The following is a 22439-nucleotide window of genomic DNA, read 5'->3' as shown; positions in this document are numbered from 1 at the left end:
AAAGCATAAAAGCACGGTCTTGATGCAAGCTGTTATGGTGTAAGAGATAGGACTGCCATAGGGAAGAACAAGCTGAACCAGTCTGTGGACTTAGTCTGGGATTTATGGTAAAAAGCCTTGCTTGCCCTCAGAGCCCAGAGAATTAAGTCTTGGAACCTGTATCTCTTATTGTGTTTATCCAAATAACTGCAAGTATTAGTAAGAAGTAAACCTAATCATTTAATATTTACTAGTAGCTAGGGAAAGAGAAAAGCAATACAATGCTCGGCGCCTCAGGGCAAATCTCTCCATATAGCCCTGGGGAGACGGTGTCCTCTTGAGGAATCCCCTTAAAAGAATTGCCTCTGTCTGTATACTTTACCTCTGTAAATGATTAATCACACTTACTTGCATTCCTATACCTCAAACCCTCTCAGTTTCTTTAAGTATGCTGACAGCATTACTGGCCTTAGACTGGCCTTTTTGACCACCAGTCTGTGGTCCTCCATCTCTTTGTTCCTCTGCTGGGGAGGCCCGGAGGCAGTCCTTGGACACCAAACAGAGGTGTTATGCACCCACTTCTGAACTCACAATTAGCTTTTAGTCAATGGAACTAAAGTGATCACAGAACATTGAGCTTGGATAGCTGCCTTTTCATCCTTGCTGAAGTGTTTGCTTTTTAACTGGTTTCCTCTTAACCAGTTAAGAATCTCTTGATTCTGGCAGAGATTTAACAAACACTTCTCATGATAACCCATGTTTCCCTAGGCATCAGATGAGTTGATGCACTACTCTTGGAAGCTCCATATCCTATATAGCCTGAGGTCGTGATAATGATTCTCAAGAAGTCAATAAGACTAATTCTATCTGAAAACCCATTAAGCATTTTCATTGTAAGTAGTTTTTTAAAATCTGGGTTTAAATTTTAATCATTTCCCTTTTCTTCTCTTTTTTTGTTATTGTGATGACTGAGAGCTGTACAGGTTTGATTATGATGCTCATATATTTAACTGCAGTATGCATCATGAGTTGTTCTTGGCATGCATTTCTAAAACCAACAAAGTATCTTCTCTATGTTTGGGGGCATTATATAATGGGACCATAGCCTTTTGAAGCAAATTGTACTTGTCTGGAGGATGACTGCGTGCACTAGAAGCATGAAGATGAGTGCAATTCCTTACTTGTTCCTGTATGCTGATCAAGGAATCACTTGGACACTTATTATTAGTTTCTTAGTTCATCTTATTCTCCATATCATGAGGCAAGGGAGGTATCCTCTTAATGCCCATGGCAAGATGCAAGATTGATTTTCTACCAGTTGGCATGTATTAATGCAGCCACTTGAAGGCAAATCTAGGAGAAGAGAATCACACAATAGAAAATTGGCCATTTTCAGCCACAGGGCCAGTCTGTGTGGTGCACAGAGCACCATTAATCAGGTATTTCCAGCTTCTGTGACTGGGTCTTCTATATCGGTGTTTCTGAATCAGAGGCCATACGGCCCCTCGTAGGCCTTCAGGATATTCCAAAGGGGCCACAGATGAAAATCATGTAAATAAAGAGATAGGGTACAAAGCTAGGGGCCCACAGGTAGGGAAGTGGCCACAGGTAGGAAACAAAGTAGTAAAAGGACAATGAGTAGAAAAAGGCTAAGAAACATTGTTCTAGGCCAGAAGAATCACATCCTAGCAAGGTTATCACTGTCGTCCCATTGTTTATTGATTTGTTCGAGCGGGCACCAGTAACTTCTCCATTGTGAGACTTGTTACTGTTTTGGCATATGGAATATGCCACAGGTAGCTTGCCAGGCTCTGCCGTGCAGGCGGGATATACTCTCAGTAGCTTGCTGCGCTGAGAGGGACGGAGGAATTGAACCGTGCAAGGCAAACACCCTACCCACTGTGCTATCGCTCCAGTCCCCTAGCAAGGCATTCTGGTAAAAAGTAAAATCACAGACTTCATTTGTAAAGCCCCTACCCTATGATGAAGCAGCTTCCTAAGAAATTGGGTAAGGTATAAAAGAATGAAAAGAAATGGCTCTTCTCTCAAAAACAGTGTAGACAGGAAGCTAGAATCTGCTACTTAGCGACCATCTAAGGTGCTGGTTCTCAAGAGTGGGCCCATAGCAGCACCACAGCCTTGGCTTGGGGACAGGACAGAAAACCAAATTTCCTTTTTTTTTTTTTTTTTTTTATTGAATCACCATGTGGAAAATAACAATGCTTTCAGGCTTAAGCCTCAGTTATACAATGCTGAAAAAACCATCCCTTCACCAGTGCACATATTCCACCACCAAAAAAAAAACCGCAGTATACCTCCCATCCCTCCCACCCTCCCTACCCCCCAACCCCCCCCCCCCGGCCTGTGTAACTGATAAATTTCACTTTACTTTCTCTTTACTTTGGTTATATTCAATATTTCAAAAAAAAAAAAACCCCTCACTATTATTGTTAGGAGTTCCCCACTAGAGTAAGACCTGCTGTGAAGAGAAATGAGGTTTTGGATTTCTGTATTTTAGCAACTAAGTCTAGGGAAATTTCTTCCAGAAACTGGATCATTGCAAGCTTGTAACTCTCATCTGTGGTCCTCATAATGTGGCGGTCACCACGCCCTTCACCCCCGGCAAGGAAAAGGTGAGAGAGAAAAACCTTTCCCCTCCTGGGCAGGCATGGGGCCTCGGCTTAGTTCTCAGTCTGGAGACATTCTGCAAGGAGCTGCAGGTATCAAAAGTAGTGTAGCTGGCCTCTGGAATCACGCTCGTGCAGCTGCGGTGAGGTCGCACATGTGCGGCCGCCGGGATCACATCTCGGCAGAGAGCTGGGCCCAGCAAGCCAAATTTCTGACCCGGACTGAAGGCACCAGAAATGGACTGAGGCCCAGAAATGTTTGTGTTTTGTTGTTGTTGTTGTTTAAATTTTATTTTATTAAAGTACTGTGATTTACAAAGTTACATGTAACTGAGTTTTAGACATAGAGTGCTCCAGCACCAGTCTGTTTTGTTTTGTTTGGGGGCTAAACCCAGAGGTGCTCAGGGCTGACTTCTGGCACTGCACTCAGGAATTACTCTAGTAGTGCTCATTGGGCTGCCAGGGATCAAACTCAGGTCAGCCACAAGCAAGGTAAACCCCTTTCCCTCTGTACTATGGCTCCAGCCCCTACCAATCTGTTTTAACAACTCTTCCAAGTAACAATGATGCACACTATAGTTTGAGAAACACGGTTTTAGATTAAATAAGCAAGTCTGAATCAACATAATACCAATAGGCCACACCTGAGCTGAGTCATGGGCGGCTAGGCCCTGGGGTTAATCGGAGTTCTTAGTGGGCTCTCACTGACCTTACTGGGCGTCCAGATACAAAGGGGAAAACAATTTAACAGAATAAATTAGTGTTTCTTTTGATTGGGCTGGAGCGACAGCACAGCAGGTAGGGCGTTTGCCTTGCACGCAGCCAACTGGGGTTCGATTCCTCCGCCCCTCTCGGAGAGGCTGGCAAACTACCGAGAGTATCTCGCCCGCATGGCAGAGCCTGGCAAGTTACCTGTGGCGTATTCGATATGCCAAAAACAGTAACAACAAGTCTCACAATGGAGACGTTACTGGTGCCCACTTAAGCAAATCTACAAGCAATGGGATGACAGTGATATAGTATTCTCTTGATTATGGTTTTTTTTCAATTATTAATGGCAAACATAGGATTTCAAGCTAATTCCCTCAACTTGCTTAAATGCATTCAGAATATGTCCTTACAGATAAGCTAATTGGTCTCAGAATATTTTAAAGTACATGAAACCAAATGTCAAAAATTATACTACTTCCTTTCATTAACATGTATGAAGAATTGCTAAACAAGGAAAGGTCACAGTCATTTAAATCATATAGTTCAGCTCACTTCTTTTCCTTGTCTATCATGTGGGTAGTTTGAAACTAATTTACAAATCATGATTGAAAGTACTGGGTATCCAGGTTCCCTGCCCCTGTGAGTAGGGCCTCTCCTACTTATCTGGGGTCTTTATTTGACTTGTCAGTCAGACTAAAGCTTATTGTTTCCTGCAATGGGATATTTTTCTTTCCCCCCTCAAATTTTAATGCCGTTTAAACTTTAATCTAGGAGCTCAAGTGATAGTACAGCAAGTAGGGTGTTTGCTTTGCATGTGGTCAACCCAGGTTTGATCACCAGCATCCCAGATGGCGCCCCCAATCACTGCCAGTAGTAATTCTTCAGTGCAAAATCGGGATTAACCTTTGAGAATTGCCAGGTTTGACCCCAAAAGTCAACACACACACAAACACACACACACACACACACACACAAAATCCCCTTGGTTTATTAATCTGACCCTGATTACTAATGACTTTCTTTGATTTTTTTAAACTTAGACTGCAATCTGACTATGATTCTCTCTCTCTCTCTCTCTCTCTCTCTCTCTCTCTCTCTCTCTCACACACACACACACACAAACACACACCCCTTAGTCCTGTTCCTCTGTTGCATAGAAAACCAGAGGTCTATCTCTTAGATGTTTTGGAGAGGGAGATTCCATAAATCCTCTGGAAATGGTTTTCATAAAGTATTTCTATCCATCATCATAAACATAGTCATTATGCCCACTTTGTTCATTTACTCAGCAATGTTTACTCTAGTTGATTTTTGATTATGGGTTCACAGAGATAACTTAACTCAACTTAAGTTATAAGGAAACACCTGCTGGGTATTGGAGAACATGCTAGTCGCTGCAGAGTACCTACACACTTGGGAATTATTCTACAGTGTAATCCTTCTCCCCAAGATTCCACATCCCTTTGCTCTGTTCATGCTAGTGTTCTCACTCTTGGACTGAATTGTTCTCCCATTTCCTCATGCCTCTGGGCCTTTTATACTACAATGCAAAAAGAAGGAAAAACCAGTCAGTGGTCAGAGAATGGGCTCCTTCTAAGTTCACTCTAACAGCTTGGTCTGTTTGGAAGTCTTCGCTACAAGAACTTCCATTTAGGAGCTGGAGCAACAGTACAGCAGGTAAGTCATAGGAAATTGCATGCGACAAACCAGGGCTCTATCCCTTGTACCACAAATGGTCCCCTGAACACTGCCAGGAATAATCCTGGAGCGCAAAGCCAGGAGTAAACCCTGAGCACCGCCAGGTGTGTCCCCAGACCCCAGCAAAAAAATAAACAAAGATGTCTGCATCCCAATCCAAGAAGCTTGTGAATATATTGCTTTACCAGAGGAAAAAGCATGATTAAAGATCTTGAGATCAAGAGCTTTTTCTTTTGGAGTTAGCCCCAAAAAATCACAACGGCTCTTATGAGAGACAGGCCAGAGTAAGAATAAAGAACTGAAGATGAGTAAAGAGAGACATTTTACTGCTGGTTCTGAGGATGAGGAAGATGTGGTGGGTGAAAGCAGTTCACGGCATAGGACCGACTTCTGCCCTGGAGACTCCAGAAGCAATGGCTAATCTTTCTGCCCATCCAGAATTATAAGATAAATAACATAGATGGTATTAACCCACGATGTTTGTGCTGATGGCTACAGCAACAACAGGAAACCAATTCTGGCAGTATACAGGACGCTCACAATCTAGGCAGAGAGATTAGATGACACAGAAAAATTTGATGTAATTCATCAAGTATGAAACAAATATAAAAAGCCACAATACAAATGCCAATCAAGGGAGCACTGTGGCTGAAGAGACCAGGAGGGCCACCTGGGTGAAAGTGCTGCTGGACCCTGAAGGATTGTGGACGATGTTGAAAGGGAAAGATCTAGTAAGGAGGAAGGTTGGAAAAGTAGGCTCATGTGACCAAGAAAATCAATTTTGTTCTGCTTTCTCAGAAACAAAATTTCTGTGTGTTTGTGGAAGTTGGGGACAGTCGTCTGGGTTTGAGGCCACACCTGGCAGTGCTCATCATGGCTTATTCCAGGTTCAGTGCTCAGGGACTCATAGGTGCAGGGGATTATTCAAACTAGGAAAATACCTTAATGTCTGACTCTCTTTAGTCTAAAGACAAAAATTTATTGTCAAAATTTCATATATATTTTACTTGGAGAATTTTCTTACAGACTTCATTTTGCAAAAACAATAATAGTCAACAATTCTAATATGTGATGAACTATTCTAAGAGTTTAAATACACAACTACAGGTCTTGGGTAGGAATTCCCTCTCCACATAGCCAAGGGCCAACCTTCCTCATCTGCAGACAGGCAGCATGATGGGGATAACCAGAAACATAAAGTTCAATATAAATAACAACAGTTTCTTTAAAAGCATATGTTAATATTTACGAATAAGAAATTTCCTCCCAGTATTTCAAGTCACCAACCATTTATTTTATTTACTTGACTATTTCATTTTGTGGGGAAGCCACATCCAGTGGTTCTCAGAAACTACTCATGGTACAGTGCTCAAGGATTGCATCTTGTGGTGCTGGGGAACCATGCAGAGCTGTCACTGAAGCCAGGGCTCCTACATGCCAAGCAAGTGCTTCATGCCTTTGAGCCGGCACCCCTGCTTTCAAGCAATCTAAAGCAAGCAAGAGAATCCAACTGAACTACCTATCAATCTTACTGGAGGCTCTGAGGCCACTTACTGAAGCTAATGGAGACATTAGATTCTTGTACCTTTGGAGGCAGGTTTTGATTGTTTTATCTCTCTGAAATCAGAGTCCATGACCTTAAGTAATATTCAATGGCACCATGAAACCTTGACTTTTGTTTGTTTGGAAGTGGGGAGGGGGGTGGGTATATGCCTGGCAGTGGTGCACAGGATTTACTCCTGGCAGGGCTGGGGAGGCAAAATGGGATACTGGGGATATAACCTGTCTTACCTTACTGTAATACCACTCCAGTCCCTGAAACCTAGGTTTGATTCATAAGACAATCCCCCTGATAAAATGTTGTTTGTAGTCACTCTGCTTTGGGAGTTGGGAAAGAAGACATGGAATTCTCCAGGCTTCCATACACACACCATGTTCGACTTCCTGGCCTCCTTACAGAAACACGTCTTCTAATGATGATCCCTTCCCACGCTGAGGGTGTCTTGGGTGTCTGCCCTATGATTACTTTAAATTTTCTGGTGAGGTGTATTCCTTTTTGGACTGTTCACATTCACTCCAGGAAAAATCAGAGGAACAGCTGGTTTCCACTGGTCCGGTCCTGGAAGAATAACTTAGAGCTTCTGCAGGGGGTCGTGTATTCAAAACATTGGCCCCAGAGTTCTGGGATAGAGCCGTATGCTTTGGCGACCAACTTCCTTCACAAGAAGAATGAGGCATGTAAGAAGCATCCACATTTCGCTGATTCTCTGTCTTTCTATTCAAGCCCAGATATGTAACCTCAGACTGGCTGCATTCAAAGGGAATTTTTGGAGTCATTCTTTTTCCTCTCAGATCCATATCATGAGGAGGTGACCCATCACTCTGGTTTTCATCATCTTCCACTGGAATACTTGGTACATTGTCCAAGAATAGAGGAGAAGGGCACCGGAAGGATTTTAATGAGGTGGGAGGATCTTCAGCAAAATATAAACTGGCTTGAGTACTTTCAAGAGTAGTTAGGACCTAATTAACCAAGAAACAAACATTCAGTTGAACTGGAGTAACTTTTCTTTTACCTTTTTACTGTTGCCCTTTTAAGGCTTATTCTTGTATTTTTATCATATAAATTTAATGATAGAATTCTGTATTAGAAGAGAATATACAAGTTTATGATGTATGAATGAAACAGCATGAAGTTTTAAGCATTTTAACATTAGGCCTATATTTGTCAGGAATTACTGTGTGATCTTAAGAAAATCTTTTTACATTTTTCCAATTCAAACTTTGCATGTGGAGGGTCCAGGGGAAGGGTAGACAAGATCTGTAATTCTCAAAAGCCAGAATGACCTAGAGGAACTTTCTAAAAATACAGATCTCAGCCCTAATCTAAAGACTCCTGTTCAAAATGTATGGCAACCAGGCTAGACATCTGCATTTGAAAGGCTTCCCAACTGATTTAGATCTATAGACTAAACAAGCAAGACTCACAAATGCATCTCAGAACCCAAGCAGAGATGCCTCTGGACCTTGCACCAGGCCAATTTCACCAGGGTGCCTCAGATGGGAACTGGTGTCATCCCTCCACCTGCCCCCTAGGCGAACTTCGAGAACCCAATGAAAAGTCCAGGTATGCAGGACCAGTGACCGCAAACTCCAGGCCGATGGGTTGATCCTTCCCAACTCCCCACTCACATAGGACCCTGGATGTCACACCCATGAACTGGCTTCGGCTGCCATTTAAGCTCATTAACGACCATGATCCAGAAACACACAAAAGAATCTTGAACCAAGCAGCTCGCTGCAGAGATTTCTCCAGACCTTAATTATCTAAAATTTTAAAATTCCAGGACATATAATATAGATACCAGAGATATCTCATGCTATTCATAATAAGCAATACAAAATAAGTTATCTAGTATCTACTTGTTCAGCAGGCTTGAGTGGTGGTGGGAAAATTCAAAATAATGGTAGTGGGAAAGTGTAATGGTGGTGGGACTGGTGTTGAAACATTGAATGTAATCCATTATTGTGAACAACTTTATTAAAATAAAATTTTTTTAGAAGATAAATAAATAAACCAAGACTCACAGAACCAAAGCAATAGTATGAGCAAGCAGAGTGCTTATCTCACATGTGGCTGAACCAGATGATATCCCTAGCACTATATATGGCCCCCTGACACCACCAGGAATGATATCACACAGTGCATATCCCTGTGTGATCGCAGGAGTAAGATGACTAAGCACCCCCTCCCCACAAATATTTTTTTTAAATAAAAAGAACTCAGATTCACAGATGGATATAAAAATAACATAACCTACTATTTTGCAGCCAGGTCACCCAAGTACAAATAGGTTTATCATTTACAAAGTGCTTTCCTCCACACTACCCACTTGATTTACACAAACATCATAATTTTTTTTTCAATTTTAAAATCTATTTATGGTTTGAGGCCTCTTCTGGTAGTGCTCAGGGTTACTCCTGACTCTCTACCAAGAAACCATATGTGCTGCCAGGGATCAGAGTTGGCTGCATGCAAGGCAGGCATATTAGTCCCTGTATTACCTCTCCACCCCCTGATTCTCATTTCATAGAAGATAAAGATGTGACTCAGTAGAGAGAATCTTGGGCAGTACAGAGCAGACCTGCTGCTCGTCCCCAGATCTGGCTCTCAGTTCCATGTTCCCTTCAATCTGCTCCTCATTGCTCCTTCCTAGGACCATGATTCTAGGTCATACAGGTAACCTAGATGGGAAGTGTCATCCTAGAATCAAGCTTCCCTAAATTCAGCCAATGCTTAGGGCTAGTCCTGGTTCTGTGCTCAGGATCACTCCTGGTGATAGTGATCACTCCTGGGAACCATATGTGGTACCGGGATCAAACCAGAGTTAGCCACATTCAAGGCTGCTTCCTTAACTACTGTAATCTCTCTAGTGCCATCACCAATGTTCTTTATGTCTATGTCATCTCCATGCTTAAAACATTTCCAAGACTCTATGACACACTCAAGATAAATTATAAACTTCTTCAATGGAATTCACGTCCCTAGATCATCTGGCCCTCCCACTGCTGTAACTCGTCTACCTTCTTCCTCACCCCCTTCCCAGTTTCATGATGCTAAACTACCTGCAGTCTTAGCACCAATCCATCACCATAGAGGTTTTGTATGTGTCTTTTAGTCCTTTTAGTCTTTTAGTCCTTCTTGAAATTTAATCCACTCTTTTCTTCATCTCACAGCTCAGCTGTCATTACCAACATACAACTCCCTTGAGTTTGCTGGATTGGTTGGTATGTGTCTGACTCTGTACTTCCTTAGCATCTGGGCTCCTGTCCATTAAGCTTGTCTTTGTGCACAGGAATTCCATATTTGCTGTTCCTATGTTCCCTCTGAGCTATGAACTTGAAGGCAGTAACTATTTTAATTTTTTTTCTTTTTGGGTCACACCTGGCGATGCACAGGGGTTACTCCTGGCTCTATACTCAGGAATTACCCCTAATGGTGTTCAGGGTACCACATGGGATGCTGAAAATCAAACCCGGGTCTGCTGCGTGCAAGGCAAATGCCCTACCTGCTGTGTTATTGCTCCAGCTCCTATTATAATCATTTTGAAACCCCAGTACCGAACACAAAGTTTGACACACAAAAAGTGAATAGTAAATAAATATTTGTTCGATAAATAAAGAAAAAATGAAGTGAATAGCTAAATCACTGGGCAAATGAGTGAACTAAAAAATAAGGAAAATAAAAGCTGCATATGTAGTGGATCATATTTTTTTTAAAAGTAAAATAGTCTCGCAGGACCAAGGAGACAGCACAGGGGTGAATGTTATGTCTGGGTGGAACCCCTGCTCAGTCCCTGGAGCCACTAAGCCCCTTGAGCACTGCCAGGCTTATCTCCAAAGTCCTCCAGCACCCCCTGGCACCACAAGGCCCTTGCAGTTCTGAGGCCTGCGCATCAAACTGTAAGCACAGTTGCCTGAGCAACACAGGTAGTGGCAGCTGGGCTCCTTGAATCCTCTAAAACACGCATTTATCCACCTTAGAGTTTTCCATGGTTCTTTGTACTAAGTTTTGAAAAAACTATGTGTGTACTCACTTCATCCACGGATGGCCTCAGTTTCGCTCGTGCTGCAGCACACTGGCCTGCCAACAAGAACAGCTTGGCAGAGAAATTTTGAGGACAAGGATATACTTTCTTATCTAAAAATGAGAGACATGATTCAATGCCTCTCTTCTCCATCAGTTCCATCAGGAGATCCCTCTAGGAAGAAAGAAGATAACTTGATCATTAAAAATTCTAGCAGAAAAATGATCAACAGAGAATCAGTGATGATGATTCTTACCAGCCGGATATGCTTAGGCTCATCCAGCACCACCTTACAACCAGTCAGAACTTCCATTATCACCTACGGGAAACGGAGACAGTCAGCTACTCTGTTAAATACATACACAGGTTCTGACTATTAACCCTAACGATGAGTATGATTTATTCTATTACTGGTTCAATATTTATCACTTTATTAAAAAATTAACATAGGTGGCAATAAGTTATAGGAAATCAAAGGTCAAACTGCCTTTTAAAAAAATTCTTATAATTTAAATCACTCTTAGCAATAAACTCTCCTGTTAGTGAATAGCAGTTAGTGAATGGATGTTGGTACTTACAATTCCAAAGCTGTAGATGTCTGTTTTAACAGAAAATGTGCCTTGTCTGATATATTCCTCTGGCAGGTACCACAGCTGTTTATTACTGCTGCTTGTCACACTTATGGTGGAACTCTGGTGTTCCGAGTGGGGTCGGAAATGCGCCATGGCAAAATCAGTTAGTTTGGGTTGAAACTGATCATCCAAAAGTATGTTTGCACTAAAATTGTAACAAAGGACAAACAGAAAAAAGAAAAACCTCTATCAAAGCATTTCAGTAACAATATCACAGTATCACCTTCATCCCTGGTTAACTCAAAAAATTGACAAAATAAAGTCACATGCAATTTTCCATGAGCATTTAAAACTTTTTCTTAAACACAAATATGGGTGTTGCATAAAAACTTTAAAAAGTTCAACTAGAAAAAAGTAAAAATAACAGATGTTTAAAGCATTGGACTAAAAAAATCTTGACATAGTACTTCCTACCAGAGACACTAAGCTGAAAAATCTTTTCACATCATATATTCAATAGGAGGATAGTATCTAAAATACATAATGCATACATATAACGCAACAAAGAAAAAATCCAATAAGAAAAATGGACAAAAGATGTGAATAGACATGTCCTCCAAGAAAACATACAGACAACCAATACACATGTGAAAACTTATTTAACATCACTTACTATGAGTAACTGGACTTTGTGCTAGGCTGTTTTCACTCAGGGTGCCCCAGAGAGGGGCAGGAGAGAACCCTCCCCACCCTAAGGGACCAGCCCCAGCAGCTGACCTCCACTACCCAACCGCCCCCACACTCCAGCCCTCTTTCCAGACATTCCAGCCAAACTTCACACATGAATGAAGTCCCATGGAACCCAGATAACGCAGAACTTTGTGACCTTGGACTCTGGACTCAGCTGGACCAGAAGCAGAGATCCTCGGCCTGCTATCCCCCAATCTCTGGTGACCCAAGGATCACACCCATAAGCCACATCCTGCCACACCCTGCCTCTTCACTGGCCACCCTCCAGATCTCAACTGCTGCTCCTCCCAGACGGAAGTATAAAATGAGGCCCCATAGCCATGCCACCGGACTCCGTGCCAGGCTGTTTTCACTCGGGGTGCCCCAGAGGGGGGTTGGTGAGAACCCTCCCTGCCCTAAGGGACCCAGCTTTGGCAGCTAACCTCCACTACCCAACCGCCGCCACGCTCCAGGCTGCTTTCCTACCCATTTTTCATAATTACCACACCATATTTGATGAAGTTCAGACAATAGGCAACAAATCATATATATTTATTACTCTTTATTATATATATATATATATACACACACACACACACACACATATACATATCTCTCGGAGAGCCCAGCAAGCTACGGAGAGTATCCCGCCCACACAGGCAGAGCCTGGCAAGCTACCCATGGCATATTAGATATGGCAAAAACAGTAACTATAGGTCTCATTTCCCTGACTCTGAAAGAGCCTCCAATTGTTGGGAAAGACAAGTAAGGAGAGGCTGCTAAGATCTCAGGGCTGGAAAGAATAGAGACGTTACTGGTGCCCACTCAAGTAAATCGACAAACAACGAGATGACAGTGATACAGTGATACTATGAGTAAGTAAACCCTCAATCGTTCAACACCTCATCATGGCCGAGCGGATGGCACCGATGCCAAGCAGCGAAGAAAGAACCACCCGCACAGCAGATCCTGGCAAGCTACCCATGGCGGACTTGATATGCCAAAAACGTAACAAACCTGACCCTGGAAGAGCCCCCAATAGCGTTGAGAAGGTTGAGCAAGGAGAGGCTGCTAAAATCCCAGGGCTGAAGCAGGCTGAAGTAGGCTGCCAAAACGAAGAAGGATTAAAATGACTATGCACTTTTGCCCACTTCGCCGCGCCCGCAGCTCCAGCATGACTGAGGAGGACAAGGGAGCTGCTTTGGACACCAGCAGCCCACCAGCAACCTGCAGTATGTGATTTGAGCGTTTCCACCAGGCCCCCCATGCGGGGGCCCGGCATTTCTCTTCTTTTTTTTAATCTCTCTCTCTCTCTCTCCCTCAACCTCTCCTGGGCACAGCACAGCCTCCACCCCACTTCTCTGAGCACAAAATGGAGACACGCACCCAAATGCGCGGCGCGGCTGGCAGGAGATCGAGGACGGGAAGTACCGGTCTCCGCCCACCTCGGACACTGGACACTTAAAGGGAGTGCAGCCACGTGGGCTTTCCCACTTCGCCGCGCCCGCAGCTCCAGCATGACTGAGGAGGACAAGGGAGCTTTCCCACTTCCGCCCGTGCGGGGGCCCGGTATTTCTCTAGGTTTTCCCATCTTATGAGCACCATAAAAGGGTAAAAGATTGTAGTGATAGAATTTCAGGCAGAATTTTCCCCGGACTTTATACAGAAACCCAAAACCTAATGTCATCTAATCATCAGCAATATGAAATGGTTCCCTTTTAACGGATTGGACTTTGGTGGGAAACCCTAACAAGAATAGTAAGTTTTTTGTTGAAATATTGAAGGCAATCAAAGTGGTAGCCATCTCTTTAGATTGAACTAAGCCATATCCCCACGCCGGCTGAGAAGAAATATCCTTCTTTCTCGGGAAGAAACACAGCGTGGCGTTAACCATAGTATGATGTCCATTAAGTTGACACGGACCTGGTGGCATGGGAATGGGATACAAGGGAATAAAGTATTATGTACATGGAACAGCGGGATGCTGGTGGAATCTCGAGCCGGGGCCGATACCAGCACACTACTTTTGTTTCCAGAAACTGCAAAATTTCACCAGACTATCAACTAAGCCAGAGCCCCACGCCGGCTGATGACAGGAAATAACCATCTTTTCCGTTTTTTTTTCCTTTGTCAGGCAGCGTGGTGAATACTAAACAGGCGTGAACTTGGTGGCGCGGGTCGAGGGGGGAAAAAAAATAGAAAAGTTATGTAACAAACAATGGGACTTGCTTGAAACCCCAGCAACAATAGCGGACGGGGGGGGGGGCGGGAGGGGGCGGGAGGTATACTGGGGTGGTTGGTGATGGAATAGGGGCACTGGTGAAGGGAAGGGTGTGTGAGTATTGTATAATTGACATAATCCTGAGAACTATGTAACCCTCCACATGGCGATTCAATAAAATTTAATTAAAAAAAAAAGTTGCCTGTTCTCAAATATGATGAAATTCCACTATGTAGTGCTTTTTAAAATTATAGATTGCAGATATTCTTGTGTTTCCTGATTTTCAGCAAAAAAAAATGAAAATAAAGACAAAATTTACCTTGCTTTTAAAAATAAAATAAAATAAAATGAGTATGCACTTTTAACACACGTACACTGGCACTGGAAGCATCCATTGAAGACCTGATGGTGCAAGCGCAGATCTTGTACGATGTCATTGGATTGGCTGAGACAAGAAGGCATTGATCATATCATGCTGTTTTTGACACTGGAGAAGAACTGTTCCTTGGAACATGTGACAATAGAGGCATTGGTGGTGTCAGTGATCTCGTCAATACAAACTTGGCCATGAGCACTGATTTGTTCAAATGCCTAACAGCCTGAATTGGTTACTTCTATTTGAATAGATGTGTCTCATTGCTGGCAGTTTCTATCTTTGTTGTCAATGCACCAACATCCAACTACAACGAAGAAGAAATTGAGAAGTTCTACATGGAGCTGGAAAAGTTCTATAAAGACCACACCTTCTACAAGGTCACTGTTGGTGATTTTAATGCCAAAATAGGACCGAGAAGGTCACCAGAAGAACTCCACATTGGGACCCATGGCCTAGAATGGAACAAACAGGGTGAGAAACTGTCTGAGTTCATCATGTTGACCAAGACCATGCATGGTAACTCGCAGTTCTAGAAGGCTGAATCTAAATGTTGGACATGGGAGTCTCTTGATGGACAGTTCCACAATGAAACTGACCACATCATATTCAATTGACGGTTTTGTCTGACTGATGTAGCTGTTGTCCCAAAATTCCAAAGGGGATCAGACCACCATCTCCTTTGTGTAAGATCCTACTTCACGGAGCAGGGAGAAAGGGCTGCAAAGTTTAAGAAGAGAACTCCCAGAACGATCACCAACTGGAAGCTCTTTAGCACTTTTGCGGCAAAATGGGAAGATGCCATCATTGACAACATTGACGAAGAATACAATCGACTTGTTCAGCAACTCCATGATTGTGTGAGGAATGCCAAGAGTAAGTAAAAGCCACAAAAAGATGAATGTCTTCAGAAACTCTCGAGCTCATTTGCCAATGTGGTTTGGCACGAGCTTCAGGCAATCACAAGTTAATGTCTGAGCTCGCAAAGCTGTGCAGAGAAGCGATAAAGGAAGACCTCAAAGAGAGATGAGCAGCAGTATTGGCCGATGTGGCAGAAGCCAGGAAAAGTATTCACAATGCCCGCCTGTCCTATGAGACCATGATGACTGCCCTCCAATGTTCTGATGGATCTATCACATCTTCCAAAAGGGCAATGGAGAGGATTATTCATGGCTTCTACTCGGATCTCTTAATAGCCAAGTCCACCTGCTACATACCAAATTCAGCAGGATGGATATGTCATTCTCAGCATTCTCCCTTCCAAAATGTGACACACCATTTCATCGGTAAAGATGCGTACAGCACCCAGTCCAGACAAGGTCAGACCCAAACACCTAAAGAATCTGCCAGTAGTACTCGTCAATACACTGGCTTGGCTCTTCACATGCTACCTGTGTGACTGCAAGGTTCCGTCCCAGTGGAAAACCTGCAGGACCGTTCTGTTGTACAAGAAGGGAGACATCCATGACATCGGCAACTATTGCCCGATCTGCCTGTTGTCCGTCGTCTATAAGTTGTTCACTTGAGTCACCCTGCATAGGATTGGCAGAACACTAGATAAAGAGCAACCATGAGAGCAAGCCGGGTTCCAAAAAGGATTCAACATGATCGACCATATCCACACGGTGATCCAACGAAATCTCATTGAGGTTTCACGAGAGTTCAAGATTTTGCTCTGTCTAATGTTCATTAATTTAAAGAGGACCTTTGATTCTGTTGAGAGTGAAGCAGTCATCAAAGCCCTAGCCAAACAGGGCATTCAAACTCAGTACATCAGGATCCTCCATGAGCTTTATTTTGGATTCACCACAAGGATCTCACCATTCAACAAGGTAGTGACCATCGGATATTAAGAGCGGTTCAGCAGGGCGATACCATTTTACTCTTCAGTGCCACCCTCAAGAATATCATGCAACAACTGGAATGGGAAGGAATAGGAGTGAAGATAGATGGTCAGCAACTACACTATCTCCACTTTGCTGATGACATCGTTCAACTAACACCAAACATTCACCAAGCGGCACGAATGTGGGCCGACTTAAACCATGAATGTGTGGAAATGTCGGGCTGCAGCTCAATCTCACAAAGACAATGCTCATGAGAAACAGACTAGTTCCTGATGTTCCATTTGCTCTCAACAGAATGAATATCTCCGAATGCAGCAGTTATGTGTACCTAGGTTGAGAATTCAACATGATGAGCGACTTGGCACCTGAGCTGCGCAGCAGGAAGAGAGTGGTGTGGAACACCTTCAAGATCGTAGAAGAAGTTGTTAAGAGGATGAAGAACCTCTGACTCCAGACACATTTTTTTGACTCCACCATTCTTCCTGCACTAACATAGGCCTCAGAGACCTGGGCCCTACGAAAACAGGATGAGAACGCTAGTCAGGTCTCCCAAAGAGAAACTGAAAGAGCTATGCTTGGAGTATCATGTTTCACTCAAGTGAGAGAAGGAATCCGGAGTTCTGATCAAGAATCAGGGATGTTGTCTCCTTTGCCAAGGCATCGAAAATAAGATGGGCCGTACACGTAATGCGATTTGGAGTCGACTGGACTAGAGCTGTTACCAACTGGATTCCACGGGATGTCAAAAGACCGCGTGGCCACCAATCTATGAGATGGTCAGACTTCTTTGTCAAGATCCTGAACAAATGGTTTGAGGCTCTTTGTGTTTCTGGAGTAAGCAGATGCCACTGGACTACACTAGCACGAGACAGGGATGAATGGAGACGTTACTGGCACCTGCTCACAAATTGATGAGCAACGAGATGATGAGTGATACAAGTGACACTGATTGGAACACAAATTAGTGAAGTCTCTATGGAACTTAATGTGTAGATTTCTCTAAAGACTAAAATAGAAATACCATATGACACAGCAACACCCGTTCTAGATATTTACCCAAGAAATAGAGAAACAGGGGTCAGGGAAATGGGAAATAGCTCAAAGGGCTTATGTCAAAGGCCTGGGTTAATTCATGGCACCACATGGACCCACAAAGGGGCCATCCCAAGAATTGAGATGAGGGATAACCCCTGAACTTCTGCGTGGCCCAATTAAACAAACAAAATCTGGAAAATTAATTTGAAATGCATTTATTTATTTATGTTAATAAATTAATTTGTATTCCTATGTCTAGACATGAAAGCAACTTAAATTACCAGTGACAAATGCTTGGATGAAGAAGCAGTGGCCAATGCAATACTACTTTACTATTAAAAAAGAATGCCAAGAGCCAGGGATATAGCTCAAAGTGATGCAGAGCATGCCTAGCAAAAGAAACGCAGGTTTGCGCCCAGGAACCTCAGAGACCCCTGAGCTCTGTCCCCGGCACCAGGAGCAGCATCGCACCTCTGGGTCTGAGAACTAAACCTTTAGGCTCTCACAATCAGGCAAGTATTGCCAGGAGTGACCTACGGTCTCTAAGCACTGCTTGGAAAATAGCCCTGAAAAGATGAAACTGTGCTTTTTATGTGACAACCTGGATGAAACTGGAGGTGCCTTATTATTCTTTTATTGAATCACTGTGAATTATAGTTACTGTTATTTATGATTGAGTTTCAGGATGGAAGTTTTAACACCAATCCACTCCTCTCCACTAGTTTCCCCAGCTTCCCTCCTGCCCTCCAGCCTTCCTCTATGGTGGGCACTTCTTTGTTTATCTGTTTTTCTACCCTCCTCCAGTCACCTCTAAAGTGTTGTTTAGAGCACTGTTACTGATCGGCATTATGCATGGCAGTTTATCTCCTTCCAGCACCTAATCCTGGTCCAGAGTGACCACTTCCTTCTCATTGTCATAGTGGTCCCTTCCCTGACTCACCTCTCTTCTTATCCACAATTGCAAGCTTCCTACTAAGGACCAGTTCTCCTGCTTTTCATTTCTGTTCCTGTAGCACTTTATTTAGTCCCCTATTATTTATATATATATTATATATAAATAATAGGGGACTAAATATATATATATATATATATATGTATATATCCCACAAATGAGTAAGATCAGAATAAGAAGTTTTTAACCTAGGGGCTGGAGAGACAGTACAGCAGGTAAGGTGCTTGCCTTGCACGTGACTGACCCAGGTTTGATTCTTGGTATGCTAAGGGTCCCTCAGTGCTTCCAGGAGTGATCCCTAAGTGTCGAGTCAGGATTATGCCCTATACACCACCAAGTGTGGTCCACAAACATAAAGTAAAAATTTAAAAAAAGAAAGGAGAAAAATAATAAATTTATAATCATGGAGCGATATTAGATCAAAGTTCCAGAAGTTCTTGTTGTCTCAGTACAGACAGAACCTTGTTCCACAGACCTGAACTGCAGGTATTATTAATAATCAAAAGTGTTATGATTTCTAATTTATTGAGATTTGAAGCTCAGATTTTAAGAACTCTTGTTCTGACTTAATTTAGAATCAAATTGAAAGACATACAGAAGGGAATTCCTTGAAGGATAGAGAAGGACATGTTCTAAACTTTCATTTCAATCTCCTTTCTTTAAAGATGGACAAAGGACAACAAAATCCAAAGAGCCCAATTTATGTTTAAGCCCAAGGGGGCTGACTGACCTGCTGGGAGCTGATTGCATTTTGTGAGCAAGTCACAGAATCTGGCTGGCAGACATGTGGCGACCAGCACAGACCTCATGGTTCTTGCCCTTTATTTCTCCTCAGATATTTCAAATCTAAGGCCAGCCTGGGTCTCACCAACAACCCCGAATCAGTCCTCGCCCACTGCTCCCTTTTCTCATTTGGAAACAGTGCTGACCACATGACTTATTCCCGAAAAGGAGGAGCACATGACAGCCAGAGCCAACACTAGACAAAGAGAGACTTTTCTTGGTTCACAAGGACCCCCCCACAGGGGGCTGCATTACTTGTTCAGATCAAGGTAGGGCTTTGTGAAGTGTCCTGGTCACTTGTGAGCGTTAGGGTGCTTTAATGAAGGAGTTTTCTCGGTGTGCCAAGAGACAAAGTGCATTCGCTCTTCTCATCACAGCACACACTTCTGGTCCTCCAGCTTCACTTCTGGTCCTCCAGCTTCTGTAACCTGATACCCAAATCTCCTCTGCACACCATGCCATTCAGCATCAGAAAACAGAAGGTTCTGAGTGCCAGATTTATTTCCTTCCTTCCTTCCTTCCTTCCTTCCTTCCTTCCTTCCTTCCTTCCTTCCTTCCTTCCTTCCTTCCTTCCTTCCTTCCGTCCTTCCTTCCTCCCTCCCTCCCTCCGTCCTTCCCTCCCTCCCTCCCTTCCTTCCTCTCTTCCTCCCTTTCTTTTTGTTTTTTTTGCCACATCCAGCAGTGCTCAGGGCTTACTCCTGACTCTGTGCTCGGGAAATACTCAGGGTGAGGATCAAGGGTTCATATGAGGTGCCGGGGATTGAATTCAGGATAGCTGTGTCCAAGGCAAACACACTACCTTCGGTACTATTGCTCCAACCTCTTAATACCAAATTTTCCATGTCAAACCTCTAGTTTCCCTTTCCCTCCACAGATTATATCTTGAAACATCAGAGAAAGCAACAGGCTGAATTTATGATATACTTAGAATCAATCCCTGCAGAAGGGGTACAGGTATAAAGGGGGTGTGTAGCAAAAGTAAAAAACCACGTATCTTACCTAGGAATTCCTCCCATTTTTTCCACTCATGACAACTTTTTACTGAGAAAGGCAAAACAGTGCCAGGAAACACCTTGGATTCATTGTGACTAATTTCAAAGGACTTGTCGGTCATAGCCTTTCAAAAACCTTTTACTACTGCTAAATTTTTCACTGTGCCCACATGGAGTTATATGACTCTATAGGGGATTGTAACCTACAGTTTAAGAAGCTTGGATCTAATCCGTTTATTTGAGCTTCTGCAAACCCAGGAAGTTCCCAGCAACTGGCTGAATCATGCTGCTGTAAGAGTCAGGCAGGTGAGCTGGGTAACCGCAGCGCATTTCTCAATAAAACCCACAGAGGTGGGGAGGTCAGTGAGGGGCCATCCATAAGGATGTGAAATTGTGTCAGGGCTCTGCAGCTCCATTTTGAATAATGACATTTAGTGAAATGACAAGTTGTTTATCAGCAGACTCCAGTGTATAACATAAATTTTGAGTCCAGTGATTTACTCTGTTCTAAATAAAGGTTAATGGTAGCGGAGGAAGAAGGATGTTCTGTTTGAGAAACATGGGAATAGCAAAATCCCTTCAACAACCAATTCTACCCTAATTCTTTCTGGTGCCTCCACCTTTCATAGAACATTCAAATATAAAGCCCCTTCAGTTACCATGTGAGCCAGTAAAAAGGGGTGCTCTGTGGGGTAAAAATGGACTAACATCTTACCATTTACACATCAGTTTATATTCAATGCAATTCTTAAGGCTTTAAAATTTATGCACTTTCAAAAATAAATATGAAATTATAAAAAAATGGACTAACAACAAAAAGGACAACATAATATCACAAGATCCTAGAATGACATAAAGCACAAATATGGCAACCCGCTAATTTTTGTGGTTACAAAAGAGACAGAAGAGAGATAGGGCCACACCTCCTGTTGAATGTTTTTACAACCTATTTCTTCTACTCTTTCCACAAAGCCACTTTCAGCATGTCATATGCCATAACCTCTCTAGATAATTCAGGCAGAAGGACCATTTGGTAAGTGAAGAAGATGGGAGAATTTACATAAGGTAGTGAATGTATATCTCTATTTGGGGGTGTTACTTAATATTTATATTGCAAGGGTATCTCTTAAATTTGGGGACCTGAGCTTACCCCACAAAGGCCAAAATATTGCTTTACTTGCTCATCTGTGACTTCTCATTTAGTTAAAGCCCTTATATCTTAAATGTAAAGCAAGAGAATATACCTAAATTCTATTGAAGGGTTTGAATTTAAGTCTAAGATGGAAGCACATGATTTATTTTTAAAGCTATTTATAAAGGGGTTTTAAGGGAGTGATTAGGGTCCAGGAGCCCAAGACCTGAATGCTGGGAAACTTGTAGGAAAAGCCAGATTCTACCCAATTGCTTACTGAGATTAAGATCCAATTGGCCACTCTGTGTATTTGAAACAAGGGGACATCTGGCTGTCCATGTCACTTCTGTTGCAACCAAAAAATCTACCTACACCAAAAAGTCATTACCTTTTTTCAGCAGATAAGACTCAGTTTCTCTTGGAACCTGCTGATTATTGGAAAAGAATAAGCACACATACTGACTCCCTCACTTGGAGCATGCTGAATATCTGGCCTGAAATGGGAAGCTAAGACTTGGATTTGAAGTCTCACTTCTTTCCCATTGATGCCGGCAGAACTCAGAGACCATCTTAGAGTCTGTTTGTGCTTTACTGCTTATTTGTAAGTCTAGATTCTCTAAGGTTTGGCCAATAAGGAATCTACCTTGGAATCACAAACTAGTACAGCTTCCCAAAGCCTCAGCTTCCTTATAGGTGATGAGCTCGGATAATGCTTTCCACATAGGATTATTACAAGCAACAAATGGGAAAACGCAAGCAGGCAGGCCTGGTTACACAGAGTGAGTCCTGGAATGTGCCTTGAAGTTTATAGGCTGGCCTGTATCCAACCTATGTCACTTAGCTTCAAACTCCCAAGGATCTTGGTTGAGTGTCTCTTGAAGTTCAAGAGCATCAATTTAAAATAACAAAGGAACTGGATGTTTCTGGATGACTCTGGAGATTCGAGGATACTTGTTAAGCTTCAAGTTATTGGTTGAGTTTTCAAATAGTTCCAGAACGTTTCTTGGAAGAACCTGGCTAAGGTAATACCTCCAGATATTTTTTTGACTACTAACAGGGAAAAAAGTACATATTATTTGGCACATATATATGTATATATGCGTATATATACATATATGTGGTTATATGTAAGCAGGTATATACCAAAATCAATCTTGGGAGCTTAGAGAAAGTGATTGCAAATATAATTATTAGGGGAAA

At 42.7% G+C, this 22439-nt stretch overlaps 1 protein-coding gene across 1 annotated transcript in view; it reads right to left on the bottom strand.

The window, feature by feature from the left end:
* Positions 1–6191: 6191 nt before the first annotated feature.
* IRAK3 (interleukin 1 receptor associated kinase 3) overlaps positions 6192–22439 on the bottom strand; it is a 73691-nt gene continuing 57443 nt past the window's right edge. The window contains exons 9-12 of the mRNA XM_004602798.2: positions 11182–11380; positions 10860–10922; positions 10613–10777; positions 6192–7538 (exon numbers count right to left, since the gene is read on the bottom strand). Of these exons, the coding sequence (XP_004602855.2) occupies positions 7038–7538; positions 10613–10777; positions 10860–10922; positions 11182–11380 (928 nt within the window). The 3' untranslated portion in view covers positions 6192–7037. The remainder of the gene's footprint in view (positions 7539–10612; positions 10778–10859; positions 10923–11181; positions 11381–22439) is intronic.

This window comes from Sorex araneus, chromosome 10 (assembly GCF_027595985.1).
Source record: "Sorex araneus isolate mSorAra2 chromosome 10, mSorAra2.pri, whole genome shotgun sequence".
NCBI lineage: Eukaryota > Metazoa > Chordata > Mammalia > Eulipotyphla > Soricidae > Sorex > Sorex araneus.
The sequence above is the reverse complement of the archived record's forward strand: the minus strand, read 5'-3'. Positions and strand labels throughout refer to the sequence as shown.